The sequence below is a fragment of the Engystomops pustulosus genome, chromosome 11 (assembly GCF_040894005.1).
Source record: "Engystomops pustulosus chromosome 11, aEngPut4.maternal, whole genome shotgun sequence".
NCBI lineage: Eukaryota > Metazoa > Chordata > Amphibia > Anura > Leptodactylidae > Engystomops > Engystomops pustulosus.
This window is the reverse complement of record NC_092421.1, coordinates 64,358,099-64,373,822: the sequence shown is the minus strand read 5'-3', so window position 1 is coordinate 64,373,822 and position 15,724 is coordinate 64,358,099. Positions and strand designations below refer to the sequence as shown.

Sequence of the window (15,724 nt, the reverse complement as noted above, 5' to 3'; positions counted from 1 at the left end):
ATATAGTTACCACTAGGGGGAGCTGAGTGCATGAGGATTTATATAGTTACCACTAGGGGGAGCTGAGTGCATGAGGATTTATATAGTTACCACTAGGGGGAGTTGAGTACGTGGGGATTTATATAGTTAGCACTAGGGGTAGCTGAGTACGTGAGGATGTATATAGTTAGCACTAGGGGTAGCTAAGTACATGACAATTTGCATAATTACCAATAGGGGGAGCTGAGTGCATGAGGATCTTTATAGTTACCACTAGGGAGAAATGAGTACATAAGGATTTATATAAATACCACTAGGGGGAGCTGAGTGCATGAGGATTTATATAGTTACCACTAGGGGGAACTGAGTGCATGGGGATTTATATAGTTACCACTAGGGGGAGCTGAGTGCATGAGGACTTATATAGTTACCACTAGGGGTAGCTGAGTACATGAGGATTTATATAGTTACCACTAGGGGGAGCTGAATGCATGGGGATTTATATAGTTACCACTAGGGGGAGCTGAGTGCATGAGGACTTATATAGTTACCACTAGAGGGAGCTGAGTACATGAGGATTTATATAGTTACCACTAGGGGGAGCTGAATGCATGGGGATTTATATAGTTACCACTAGGGGGAGCTGAGTGCATGGGGATTTATGTAGTTACCACTAGGGGGAGCTGAGTACATGAGGATTTATATAGTTACCACTAGGGGGAGCTGAGTGCCTGAGAACTTATATAGTTACCACTAGGGGGAGCTGAGTGCATGAGGATTTATATAGTTACCACTAGGGGGAGCTGAGTGCATGGGGATTTATGTAGTTACCACTAGGGGGAGCTGAGTGCATGGGGATTTATGTAGTTACCACTAGGGGTAGCTGAGTACATGAGGATTTATATAGTTACCACTAGGGGTAGCTGAGTGCATGGGGATTTATGTAGTTACCACTAGGTGTAGCTGAGTACATGAGGATTTATATAGTTACCACTAGGGGGAGCTGAATGCATGGGGATTTATATAGTTACCACTAGGGGGAGCTGAGTGCATGGGGATTTATGTAGTTACCACTAGGGGTAGCTGAGTACATGAGGATTTATATAGTTACCACTAGGGGTAGCTGAGTGCATGGGGATTTATGTAGTTACCACTAGGGGTAGCTGAGTACATGAGGATTTATATAGTTACCACTAGGGGGAGCTGAGTGCATGACGATTTATATAGTTACCACTAGGAGGGGCTGAGTGCATGAGGATTTATATAGTTACCACTAGGGGGAGCTGAGTGCATGAGGATTTATATAGTTACCACTAGGGGGAGCTGAGTGCATGAGGATTTATATAGTTACCACTAGGGGGAGTTGAGTACGTGGGGATTTATATAGTTAGCACTAGGGGTAGCTGAGTACGTGAGGATGTATATAGTTAGCACTAGGGGTAGCTAAGTACATGACAATTTGCATAATTACCAATAGGGGGAGCTGAGTGCATGAGGATCTTTATAGTTACCACTAGGGAGAAATGAGTACATAAGGATTTATATAAATACCACTAGGGGGAGCTGAGTGCATGAGGATTTATATAGTTACCACTAGGGGGAGTTGAGTACGTGAGGATTTATATAGTTAGCACTAGGGGTAGCTAAGTACATGAGGATTTGCATAATTACCAATAGGGGGAGCTGAGAACATGAGGATTTATATAGTTACCACTAGGGGGAGCTGAGTACATGAGGATTTATTTAGTTACCACTTGGGGGAGCTGAGTACATGGTGATTTATATAGTTACCACTAGGGGGAGCTGAGTACATGGGGATTTATATAGTTACCACTAGGGGGAGCTGAGTGCATGGGGATTTATATAGTTACCACTAGGGGGAGCTGAGTGCATGGGGATTTATATAGTTACCACTAGGGGGAGCTGAGTGCATGAGGATTTATATAGTTACCACTAGGGGGAGCTGAGTGCATGAGGATTTATATAGTTACCACTAGGGGGAGCTGAGTGCATGAGGATTTATATAGTTACCACTAGGGGGAGCTGAGTGCATGAGGATTTATATAGTTACCACTAGGGGGAGCTGAGTGCATGAGTATTTATATAGTTATCACTATGGGGAGCTGAGTGCATGGGGATTTATATAGTTACCACTAGGGGGAGCTGACTGCATGTGGATTTATATAGTTACCACTAGGGGGAGCTGAGAACATGAGGATTTATATAGTTACCACTAGGGGGAGCTGAGTACATGAGGATTTATATAGTTACCACTAGGGGGAGCTAAGTACATGGGGATTTATTTAGTTACCACTTGGGGGAGCTGAGTACATGGGGATTTATATAGTTACCACTAGGGGGAGCTGAGTGCATGGGGATTTATGTAGTTACCACTAGGGGGAGCTGAGTGCATGAGGATTTATGTAGTTACCACTAGGGGGAGCTGAGTGCATGAGGATTTATATAGTTACCACTAGGGGGAGCTGAGTGCATGAGGATTTATATAGTTACCACTAGGGGGAGCTGAGTGCATGAGGATTTATATAGTTACCACTAGGGGGAGCTGAGTGCATGAATATTTATATAGTTACCACTAGGGGGAGCTGAGTGCACGGGGATTTATATAGTTACCACTAGGGGCAGCTGAATACATGAGCATTTATATAGTTACCACTAGGGGAGCTGAGTGCATGAGGATTTATGTAGTTACCACTAGGGGGAGTTGAGTATGTGAGGATTTATATAGTTACCACTAGGAGGAGATAAGTACATGAGGATTTGCATAATTACCACTAGGGGGAGCTGAGTGCATGAGGATTTATATAGTTACCACTAGGGGGGGCTGAGTACATGAGGATTTATATAGTTACCACTAGGGGGAGCTGAGTGCATGAGGATTTATATAGTTACAAATAGGGGGAGCTGAGTGCATGAGGATTTATATAGTTACCACTAGGGGCAGCTAAGTACATGAGAATTTGCATAATTACCACTAGGGGGAGCTGAATACATGAGGATCTGTATAGTTCCCACTAGGGAGCAATGAGTACATAAGGATTTATATAGTTACCACTAGGGGGAGCTGAGTGCATGAGGACTTATATAGTTACCACTAGGGGGAGCTGAGAACATGAGGATTTATATAGTTACCACTAGGGGGAGCTGACTGCATGAGGATTTATATAGTTACCACTAGGGGGAGCTGACTGCATGAGGATTTATATAGTTACCACTAGGGGGAGCTGAGTACATGAGGATTTATATAGTTACCACTAGGGGGAGCTAAGTACATGGGGATTTATTTAGTTACCACTTGGGGGAGCTGAGTACATGGGGATTTATTTAGTTACCACTTGGGGGAGCTAAGTACATGGGGATTTATATAGTTACCACTAGGGGGAGCTGAGTGCATGGCGATTTATGTAGTTACCACTAGGGGGAGCTGACTGCTTGAGGATTTATATAGTTACCACTAGGGGGAGCTGAGTGCATGAGGATTTATATAGTTACCACTAGGGGATGCTGAGTGCATGAGTATTTATACAGTTATCACTATGGGGAGCTGAGTGCATGGGAATTTATATAGTTACCACTAGGGGGAGCTGAGTGCACGGGGATTTATATAGTTACCACTAGGAGCAGCTGAATACATGAGCATTTATATAATTACCACTAGGGGAAGCTGAGTGCATGAGGATTTATGTAGTTACCATTAGGGGGAGATAAGTACATGAGGATTTGCATAATTACCACTAGGGGGAGCTGAGTGCATGAGGATTTATATAGTTACCACTAGGGGGGGCTGAGTGCATGAGGATTTATATAGTTACCACTAGGAGGAGCTGACTGCATGAGGATTTATATAGTTACCACTAGGGGGAGCTGAGTGCACGGGGATTTATATAGTTACCACTAGGGGGAGCTGAGAACATGAGGATTTATATAGTTACCACTAGGGGGAGCTGAGTACATGAGGATTTATACAGTTACCACTTTGGGGAGCTAAGTACATGGGGATTTATTTAGTTACCACTAGGGGGAGCTGAGTGCATGGGGATTTATATAGTTACCACTAGGGGAAGCTGAGTACATGGGGATTTATATAGTTACCACTAGGGGGAGCTGAGTGCATGAGGATTTATATAGTTACCACTAGGGGGAGTTGAGTATGTGAGGATTTATATAGTTACCACTAGGGGGAGATAAGTACATGAGGATTTGCATAATTACCAGTAGGGGGAGCTGAGTGCATGAGGATTTATATAGTTACCACTAGGGGGATTTGAGTACATAGGGATTTATATAATTACCACTAGGGGGAGCTGAGTGCATGGGGATTTATATAGTTACCACTAGGGGGAGCTGAGTGCATGAGGATTTATATAGTTACCACTAGGAGGGGCTGAGTGCATGAGGATTTATATAGTTACCACTAGGGGGAGCTGAGTGCATGGGGATATATAAAGTTACCACTAGGGGGAGCTGAATAGAAGAGCATTTATATAGTTACCACTATGGGGAGCTGAGTGCATGGGAATTTATATAGTTACCACTAGGGGGAGCTGACTGCATGAGGATTTATATAGTTACCACTAGGGGGAGCTGAGAACATGAGGATTTATATAGTTACCACTAGGGGGAGCTGAGTACACGAGGATTTATATGGTTACCACTAGGGGGAGCTGAGTACATGAGGATTTATATAGTTACCACTAGGGGGAGCTGACTGCATGAGGATTTATATAGTTACCACTAGGAGGGGCTGAGTACATGAGGATTTATATAGTTACCACTAGGGGGAGCTGAGAACATGAGGAATTATATAGTTCCCACTAGGGGGAGCTGAGTACATGAGGATTTATATAGTTACCACTAGGGGGAGCTGAGTACTTGGGGATTTATATAGTTACCACTAGGGGGAACTGAGTACATAGGGATTTATATAGTTACCACCAGGGGGAGCTGAGTGCATAAGGATTTATATAGTTACCACTAGGGGGAACTGAGTTCATAGGGATTTATATAGTTACTAGAGATGAGCGAACATGCTCGTCCGAGCTTGATGCTCGGTCGAGCATTAGGGTACTCGAAACTGCTCGTTACTCGGACGAATACTTCGCCCGCTCGAGAAAATGGCAGCTCCCGCCGTTTTGCTTTTTGGCGGCCAGAAACAGAGCCAATCACAAGCCAGGAGACTCTGCACTCCACCCAGCATGACGTGGTACCCTTACACGTCGATAGCAGTGGTTGGCTGGCCAGATCAGGTGACCCTGGGATAGACTAGCCGCTGGCCGCGCTGCTCGGATCATTCTGTCTCTGGATGCCGCTAGGGAGAGAGCTGCTGCTGGTCAGGGAAAGCGTTAGGGTGTTCTATTAGAATAGTGTTAGGCAGGAGTGATTCAACAAGAACCCAACAGCCCTTCTTAGGGCTACAATAACGTTATACTTTTTTTATTTTAATTTGCATCTTTTACCATTTTGTGAGGAATTAGCAGGGGGACTTGCTACCGTTGTGTTTAGCTCTTAGTGGCACACATATCCATAGCAAAGACCGAAGTGGGAAAATTCAGTAGGGGTTGGATTTCTATTAGGCAATAACTCAGTGTCATCTCATCTGGCATAGTAGTGTGCTTCCTTTGATACTTGGCTAGAAAATAGCCATAGGAGAATACAAACAGCTTCTTGAAGCCTACAGTAGCGTTCTATATATTTGATTTCTGGTTGATCTGCTGGTGGCTGTAGTTTCTGCAGTGCATGTACTTGCCAATTCTGAGCAATTTGTAGTGAGACTTGCGACCGCTGTGTTCTGCGCTTAGTGACGCACATATCCATAGCAAAGACCGAAGTGGGAAAATTTAGTAGGGGTTGGATTTCTATTAGGCAATAACTCAGTGTCATCTCATCTGGCATAGTAGTGTGCTTCCTTTGATACTTGGCTAGAAAATAGCCATAGCAATAGGATAGGATTGTTTGGTTTTAAAAACTCAAAAAAAAACAAAAAACACAAAAAAAAAAAAAAAACACACAAAAACACCAAAAAAAACAAAAAGAAGTAAAAAAAAAAAAAAAAGTTATAACTCTCATTTTAAAAATGTTTAACCCGAGGGCTAGGGGTAGAGGACGAGGGCGGGGACGTGGGCGTCCAACTACTGCAGGGGTCAGAGGCCGTGGTCCTGGGCGGGGTGAGACACCACCTGCTGATGAGAGAGCAGGGGAACGCCGCAGAGCTACACTCCCTAGGTTCATGTCTGAAGTTACTGGGACTCGTGGTAGAGCACTGTTGAGGCCAGAACAGTGCGAACAGGTGATGTCGTGGATTGCCGACAATGCTTCGAGCAATTTGTCCACCAGTCAGTCTTCCACGCAGTCCACCCATGTCACCGAAATCGGCACTCCTCCAGCTCCTGCACCTCAGCCTCCTCCCCCCCAGTCTGCCCCCTCCCAGCAAAATTTGCCATTTGAACCGGCATACTCTGAGGAACTGTTTTCTGGACCCTTCCCACAGTCACAAACCACTTGTCCGGTTGCTGATGAGCAATTTTCCGATGCCCAGGTTTTCCACCAGTCACAGTCTGTGGGTGATGATGACCTTCTTGACGTAGTGGAAGTGTGTAAAGAGGTGTCCGACGATGAGGAGACACGGTTGTCAGACAGTGGGGAAGTTGTTGTCAGGGCAGGAAGTCCGAGGGGGGAGCAGACTGAGGGATCGGAGGATGATGAGGTGACAGACCCAAGCTGGGTTGAGAGGCCGGGTGAACACAGTGCTTCTGAGACGGAGGAGAGTCCTCGACCTGAACAGGTTGGAAGAGGCAGTGGTGGGGCCAGACGGAGAGGCAGGGCCAGAGCTGGTGCATCAGCGCCAAATGTGTCAACTAGTGAAGCTCCCGTGGTGAGGGCTCTTGCGGCGAGGGCTAGATCTTCAGAAGTGTGGAGGTTCTTTAAGGAAACACCGGATGACCGACGGACTGTGGTGTGCAACATTTGCCAAACCAGGCTCAGCAGGGGTTCCACCACTACTAGCTTAACTACCACCAGTATGCGCAGGCATATGAATGCTAAGCACCCCACTCAGTGGCAACAAGCCCGTTCACCTCCGGCCGTGCACACCACTGCTCCTTCCCCTGTGTCAGCTGCTAGTCAGCCCCCTGCCCAGGACCCTGGCACAAAAACCCCATCGTCGCCTCCACGATCCTCCACAGCATCCACCAGCGTTCAGCTCTCCATACCCCAGACGCTGGAGCGGAAACGCAAATATAGTGCAACCCACCCGCACGCCCAAGCCCTTAATGTGCACATCTCCAGATTGCTTAGCCTGGAGATGCTGCCCTATAGGCTAGTAGAGACCGAGGCCTTTCGCAACCTCATGGCGGCGGCCGCCCCTCGGTATTCGGTCCCCAGCCGCCACTACTTTTCCCGATGTGCCGTCCCAGCCCTGCACCAGCACGTGTCAGACAACATCATCCGTGCCCTGACCAACGCCGTTTCTGACAAGGTCCACCTGACCACGGACACGTGGACGAGTGCTGCCGGGCAGGGCCACTATATATCGCTGACGGCACATTGGGTTAACTTGGTGGAGGCTGGGACCGAGTCTGACCCTGGGGCTGCTCATATACTGCCGACGCCGAGGATTGCGGGGCCTACCTCGGTCCAGGTGTTTCAGGCCTACTATGCCTCCTCCTCCTCCCACCCCTCCTCCACCTCCTCCTCCGAACTACCATCCGTGGGCACGGCGCCATCAGTCGGTAGCTCTAGGCACAGCAGCAGTGCCGTCGCTAAGCGACAGAAGGCGGTGCTCAAACTGCTGAGCCTAGGCGACAAAAGGCACACCGCCCAAGAGCTATTACAGGGCATCACGGCGCAGACTGATCTGTGGCTGGCACCGCTGAACCTCAAGCCGGGAATGGTTGTGTGTGACAACGGCCGTAACCTGGTGGCGGCTCTGCAACTCGGCAGACTGACACATGTGCCATGCCTGGCCCATGTGTTAAATCTGATAGTGCAGCGTTTCCTCAAGACATACCCCAATCTGTCTGATTTGCTCACGAAGGTGCGCCGCATCTGTGCGCATTTCAGGAAGTCCAGCCCAGATGCTGCCACTCTCAGGGCAGCGCAGCGCCGCCTCCAACTGCCCGCTCACCGACTGTTGTGCGACGTGCCCACGAGGTGGAATTCAACACTGACCATGTTATCCAGAGTTTACCAGCAGCGCAGAGCGATTGTAGACTGCCAGATGTCAACTTCCACCAGAACTGGTAGTCAGGTCAGTCAGCTTCCTCAAGTCTACAATGAGGAGTGGACGTGGATGTCTGATATCTGTCAGGTGCTGAGTAACTTTGAGGAGTCAACACAGATGGTCAGTGGCGATGCCGCCATCATCAGCCTCACCATCCCGCTGCTTGGCCTGTTGAAAAACTCTCTGGTCAGCATGAAGTCGGAAGCTTTGCGCTCGTCACAAGAGACGGGGGAAGAATATTCCCTTGTTGATAGCCAAAGCACCCTGAGGTCTGTTTCTCAGCGCATATCGGTGGAGGTGGAGGAGGATGAGGAGGAAGAGGAGGAGAATGTTGGCGAGACACAAGAGGGGACCATTGTTGAGTCCTTCACTGTTCAGCGTGTATGGGCAGAAGAAGAGGAGTTGGAGGAGTTGGAGGAGGAGGAAATGGACAGTCAGGCCAGTGAGGGGAGTGAATTCTTACGCGTTGGTACTCTGGCGCATATGGCAGATTTCATGCTAGGCTGCCTATCCCGTGACCCTCGCGTTCAAAGAATTTATTCCAGCACCGATTACTGGGTGTTCACTCTCCTGGACCCACGGTACAAGCAAAATCTTCCCACTCTCATCCCTGGAGAGGAAAGGAGTGTGAGAATGCATGAATACCAGCAGGCCCTGGTGCACAAGCTGAAACAGTATTTCCCTTCTGACAGCGCTAGCGGCAGAGTGCGTAGTTCTGCGGGACAAGTAGCGAGGGAGAGTAGGCGAGCAGGCAGCTTGTCCAGCACTGGCAAGGGTACGCTTTACAAGGCTTTTGCCAGCTTTATGTCACCCCAGCAAGACACTGTCACCTGTCCCCAGTCTCGGCAGAGTAGGGCTGATCTTTACAGAAAGATGGTGAGGGAGTACGTAGCTGACCATACCATCGTCCTAAATGATCACACAGCTCCCTACAACTACTGGGTTTCAAAGCTGGACATGTGGCACGAACTGGCGCTGTACGCCTTGGAGGTTCTTGCCTGCCCTGCCGCTAGCGTCTTGTCCGAGCGGGTTTTCAGTGCAGCTGGTGGCATCATCACCGATAAGCGTACACGCCTGTCGACTGACAGCGCTGACAGGCTGACGCTTATTAAAATGAATAAAGGCTGGATTTCTCAGAATTTCCAATCTCCACCAGGTGAAGGAAGCTCAACCTGAATAATTGATCCACTCCTCCTCCTCCTCCTCATTTTCCTCCTTCTCCTCCTCTTTGTACAGTAAAGCAGAGGAAAATGGCTATTTTTTGACAGGGCCCACTGGCTCTTGCTATAGTACTTCATGCATTTAATTTTTCTGGAGGGCCACCTACCCGGTCCTCTGTTTGAAACAATTTTTGTGAGTGCCACATACAGGCACTCAATCTATTCCATTTTTCTGGAGGGCCACCTACCCGGTCCTCTGTTTTAAAAAATTTTTGGGACTGCCACATACAGGCACTCAATCTATTCCATTTTACTGCAGGGCCACCTACCTGCTCCTCTGGTTTGAACAATTTTTGGGACTGCCACATACAGGCACTCAATCTATTCCATTTTACTGGAGGGCCACCTACCTGCTCCTCTGGTTTGAAACATTTTTGGGACTGCCACATACAGGCACTCAATCTATTCCATTTTACTGCAGGGCCACCTACCTGCTCCTCTGGTTTGAACAATTTTTGGGACTGCCACATACAGGCACTCAATCTATTCCATTTTACTGCAGGGCCACCTACCTGCTCCTCTGGTTTGAACAATTTTTGGGACTGCCACATACAGGCACTCAATCTATCCCATTTTACTGGAGGGCCACCTACCTGCTCCTCTGGTTTGAAAAATGTTTGGGACTGCCACATACAGGCACTATCCAAATTAAATTGTCTCCATAGCAGCCTCCACACGTTGTCTCCATTGCTACCTCCAAAAGTCGTCCATATAGCTGCCTCCATACATCGTCCCTTTATCAAACGAGGTGTGTCAGGCAGAAATTTGGGTTGTTTTCATGGATTCCACATCAAAGTTGTTAACTTTGTCGCCACCCTGCTGTGTTATCCACAAAATATACTGGCAAACTTTTACCATTTAGGGATATTATTTCAGCGCTTCTTGCGCATCTGTTTACATTCCCCTCACCCGGCATATCCTAAACTTATAAGAACGCTACTACACTTGATCTTATACAAAAGGTTCTTAGAAGTGCTGTTTGGGGAGTAGCCTAGAGACAGGGGCTTGGATTGGCGAAAGCTCGCCTGGCAGCGGAACGCCAGCTCCATGCGCATCATGCGCTTCTTGCGCATCTGTTTACATTCCCCTCACCCGCCATATCCCAAACTTATAAGAACGCTACTACACTTAACTTGGTGCAGGCTGGGACCGAGTCTGACCCTGGGGCTGGTCATATACTGCCGACGCAGAGAATTGCGGGGCCTACCTCGGTCCAGGTCTCAAAGGCCTACTATACCTCCTCCCACCCCTCCTCCACCTCCTCCTCCTCCGAATTACCATCCGTGGGCATGGCGCCATCAGTCGGTAGCTCTAGGCACAGCAGCAGTGCCGTCGCTAAGCGACAGCAGGCGGTGCTGAAACTGCTGAGCCTAGGCGATAAAAGGCACACCGCCCAAGAGCTATTACAGGGCATTCCACATCAAAGTTGTTAACTTTGTCGCCACCCTGCTGTGTAATCCCCAAAATATACTTGCAAACTTTTACCATTTAGGGATATTATTTCAGCGCTTCTTGCGCATCTGTTTACATTCCCCTCACCCGCCATATCCTAAACTTATAAGAACGCTACTACACTTGATCTTATACAAAAGGTTCTTAGAAGTGCTGTTTGGGGAGTAGCCTATAGACAGGGGCTTGGATTGGCGAAAGCTCGCCTGGCAGCGGAGCGCCAGCTCCATGCCAAGATCCAACTAACATAGTTTTAACTGCAGCACCTTTAATCTACTACTAGTTCACTGCCTCCATACATGGTCCCCTTATCAAACGAGCTGTGTCAGGCAGAATTTTGGGTTGTTTTCATGGCTTCCATGTTAACTTTGTCGCCACCCTGCTGTGTAATCCACAAAATATACTGGCAAACTTTTATCATGTACCGATATTATTTGAGCGCTTCTTGCTCACCTCCTTTGGTTCCTCTCTGCCACCCATTGGTTTGAAGCCTGAGTCCATTTAGGGTATGTCGCCATGCCACTCTCTAGCCTTCCGCTGCTGCCGCTGCCTCTGCATGCCGTCCCCTATAGTGTCAGGGTCAATTATTGGATGTTTTACATGCTATCTAGCTTCATTCTGTCACTCTGTCATGGCCATGCTGTTGCCCATAATTTTGGCATAATGGTGCGATTAAGCAGCCTCAGAGGCATCCATGCATGCTGCCCCTGCTGTTTCCTGTCCATTTCCGTGGTGTTTCCATCCTTTTCTGAGGTTCCCAGGTGTTTGGCCAAGCTTCCCTGTGCAGAGCCTTGGTCCCCTTGAAAAATGCTCGAGTCTCCCATTGACTTCAATGGGGTTCGTTATTCGAGACGAGCACTCGAGCATCGGGAAAAGTTCGTCTCGAATAACGAGTACCCGAGCATTTTAGTGTTCGCTCATCTCTAATAGTTACCACTAGGGGGAGCTGAGTGCATGAGGATTTATATAGTTACCACTATGGGGAGCTGAGTGCATGGGGATGTATATAGTTACCACTAGGGGGAGCTGAATACATGTGCATTTATATAGTTAGCACTAGGGGTAGCTAAGTACATGAGGATTTGCATTATTACCACTAGGGGGAGCTGAATACATGAGGATTTATATAGTTACCACTAGGGGCAGCTGAGTACATAAGGATTTATATAAATACCACTAGGGGGAGCTGAGTACATGAGGATTTATATAGTTACCACTAGGGGGAGCTGAGTGCATGAGGATTTATATAGTTACCACTAGGGGGAGCTGAGAACATGAGGATTTATATAGTTACCACTAGGGGGAGCTGAGTACATGAGGATTTATATAGTTACCACTAGGGGGAGCTGAGTGCATGGGGATTTATATAGTTACCACTAGGGGGAGCTGAATGCATGAGGATTTATATAGTTACCACTAGGGGGAGCTGAATGCATGGGGATTTATATAGTTACCACTAGGGGGAGCTGAGTGCATGGGGATTTATGTAGTTACCACTAGGGGGAGCTGAATGCATGGGGATTTATATAGTTACCACTAGGGGGAGCTGAGTGCATGGGGATTTATGTAGTTACCACTAGGGGGAGCTGAGTACATGAGGATTTATATAGTTACCTCTAGGGGGAGCTGAGTGCCTGAGAACTTATATAGTTACCACTAGGAGGAGCTGACTGCATGAGGATTTATATAGTTACCACTAGGGGGAACTGAGTGCATGGGGATTTATATAGTTACCACTAGGGGGAGCTGAGTGCATGGGGATATATAAAGTTACCACTAGGGGGAGCTGAATACATGAGCATTTATATAGTTACCACTAGGGGGAGCTGAATGCATGAGGATTTATATAGTTACCACTAGGGGGAGCTGAATGCATGGGGATTTATATAGTTACCACTAGGGGGAGCTGAGTGCATGGGGATTTATGTAGTTACCACTAGGGGGAGCTGAGTACATGAGGATTTATATAGTTACCTCTAGGGGGAGCTGAGTGCCTGAGAACTTATATAGTTACCACTAGGAGGAGCTGACTGCATGAGGATTTATATAGTTACCACTAGGGGGAACTGAGTGCATGGGGATTTATATAGTTACCACTAGGGGGAGCTGAGTGCATGGGGATATATAAAGTTACCACTAGGGGGAGCTGAATACATGAGCATTTATATAGTTACCACTAGGGGGAGCTGAATACATGAGCATTTATATAGTTACCACTAGGGGGAGCTGAGTGCATGGGGATTTATATAGTTACCACCAGGGGGAGCTGAGTGCATGGGGATTTATATAGTTACTAGTTGTAACAACTTTGCACTGGGCTCCCCCTAGTGGCGGCTGCTGGATGATCCCATGAATCAGGCATCAGGTGGAGCATTCATGTTTTCGGCCTCCATGTTTAGCATTGTGGTTTGGTCAGAGTTCACACTGCCGTCCCTTGTGACTTCTTCTCTTGCTGATGACAGGTCGCACTACTTATCTTTTGGACACTTCGGTCCAGGTGATCTCTGAAGCCGACTGCTCTGATGCCAAGTCTTATGGGAAGCTGATAGACCGCAGTATGCTCTGCGCCGGGGACCCCGTGGGGGGCCGAGATTCCTGCCAGGTAGGTGTCTCTACTACGAACCTTAAAGGGATGGTCCATACTTATGTATTTATTACCAGTCCACGGTCCTATGCCCTGAGATCCTATGTCTCCCATATAAATGGAGCGCTGGTCCTGGATGTGGGACTGTCAGAGGAACCAGTACCTAGGGAGCGATCCACTTGCTGTATATCCTGCAGTCCCGCTCTATTCATTTTCTGGACACGTGGTCAGACCCCACTGATCAAACACAGTAGAAAACAGTACAATCCCTTTAAGCCTCCTGTAATAATTGGTCTCCCCCTTGTGCCTGTTCTTATGGTCCTGGGGAGACCTGACAGGAAGTGTTTGTTGTTCCTGCAGCGCCCCAAGAGGTAAAGGGCAGCATTACAACGCATCTTTTGTATTACTGGGTGGTCCGTGTATTGTAGGACGGAACAAGACACTGATAGTATGTCTGTATGATACCACTGGGCTGATCATCTCCTTGCTCCTGCAGGGTGACTCCGGAGGTCCTCTCGCCTGTAATCCTGATGGTCAGACACAAGTGGCCGGTGTGGTCAGCTGGGGGGAGAAGTGCGCAGTCAAGGACAAGCCGGGGGTCTACACTCACGTCTATAGGTTTCTACCATGGATCGAGCAGAACATGAAGTCCAATGTCTAGGGGAAGAATCCTGGGAGTCACCGACTCCGCGGATCAAGGATGATGGGACAAGGTCGGATGTACACAGCAGCAGGGTCCGGTCATGAGGGAGGTCCGTGCCCCCCGATGCTGGTCTTAGCGGGTCCTCACACAACATTGTAACATTTCCACAATATACTCTGTTACTTCTCACGTCTTCCTCCTTATATCTCACAGGCATATGGATATTATTGACCCCCCCCCCCCCATCCTTGCGAAAACAGAGGAAGACCCTACTGATGTATAGCATTGGGGGTCCTAGAAAGGGTACAATCCTGATGTATAGCATGGGGGTCCTAGAAAGGGACACAATCCTGATGTATAGCATGGGGGTCCTAGAAAGGGACACAATCCTGATGTATAGCATGGGGGTCCTAGAAAGGGACACAATCCTGATGTATAGCATGGGGGTCCTAGAAAGGGACACAATCCTAATGTATAGCATGGGGGTCCTAGAGTGCGACACAATCCTAATGTATAGCATGGGGGTCCTAGAAAGGGACACAATCCTGATGTATAGCATGGGGGGTCCTAGAGTGCGACACAATCCTGATGTATAGCATGGGGGGTCCTAGAGTGCGACACAATCCTGATGTATAGCATGGGGGTCCTAGAAAGGGACACAATCCTGATGTATAGCATGGGGGTCCTAGAAAGGGACACAATCCTGATGTATAGCATGGGGGGTTCTAGAGAGCGACACAATCCTGATGTATAGCATGAAGGTCCTAGAAAGGGACACAATCCTGATGTATAGCATGGGGGTCCTAGAAAGGGACACAATCCTGATGTATAGCATGGGGGTCCTAGAAAGGGACACAATCCTGATGTATAGCATGGGGGTCCTAGAAAGGGACACAATCCTGATGTATAGCATGGGGGGTTCTAGAGAGCGACACAATCCTGATGTATAGCATGGGGGTCCTAGAAAGGGACACAATCCTGATGTATAGCATGGGGGTCCTAGAAAGGGACACAATCCTGATGTATAGCATGGGAGTTCTAGAAAGGGACACAATCCTGATGTATAGCATGGGGGGTCCTAGAGTGCGAAACAATCCTGATGTATAGCATGGGGGTCCTAGAAAGGGACACAATCCTGATGTATAGCATGGGGGTCCTAGAAAGGGACACAATCCTGATGTATAGCATGGGGGGTTCTAGAGAGCGACACAATCCTGATGTATAGCATGAAGGTCCTAGAAAGGGACACAATCCTGATGTATAGCATGGGGGTCCTAGAAAGGGACACAATCCTGATGTATAGCATGGGGGTCCTAGAAAGGGACACAATCCTGATGTATAGCATGGGGGTCCTAGAAAGGGACACAATCCTGATGTATAGCATGGGGGTCCTAGAAAGGGACACAATCCTAATGTATAGCATGGGGGTCCTAGAGTGCGACACAATCCTAATGTATAGCATGGGGGTCCTAGAAAGGGACACAATCCTGATGTATAGCATGGGGGGTCCTAGAGTGCGACACAATCCTGATGTATAGCATGGGGGGTCCTAGAGTGCGACACAATCCTGATGTATAGCATGGGGGTCCTAGAAAGGGACACAATCCTGATGT

The 15,724-nt window shown here is 48.1% G+C and overlaps 1 protein-coding gene across 1 annotated transcript in view; it reads left to right on the top strand.

The window, feature by feature from the left end:
• Window positions 1-14,324, top strand: part of HABP2 (hyaluronan binding protein 2) — a 34,448-nt gene extending 20,124 nt beyond the window's left edge. Inside the window, exons 12-13 of the mRNA XM_072130570.1 lie at window positions 13,347-13,486; window positions 13,965-14,324. Of these exons, the coding sequence (XP_071986671.1) occupies window positions 13,347-13,486; window positions 13,965-14,129 (305 nt within the window). The 3' untranslated portion in view covers window positions 14,130-14,324. The remainder of the gene's footprint in view (window positions 1-13,346; window positions 13,487-13,964) is intronic.
• Window positions 14,325-15,724: the final 1,400 nt, after the last annotated feature.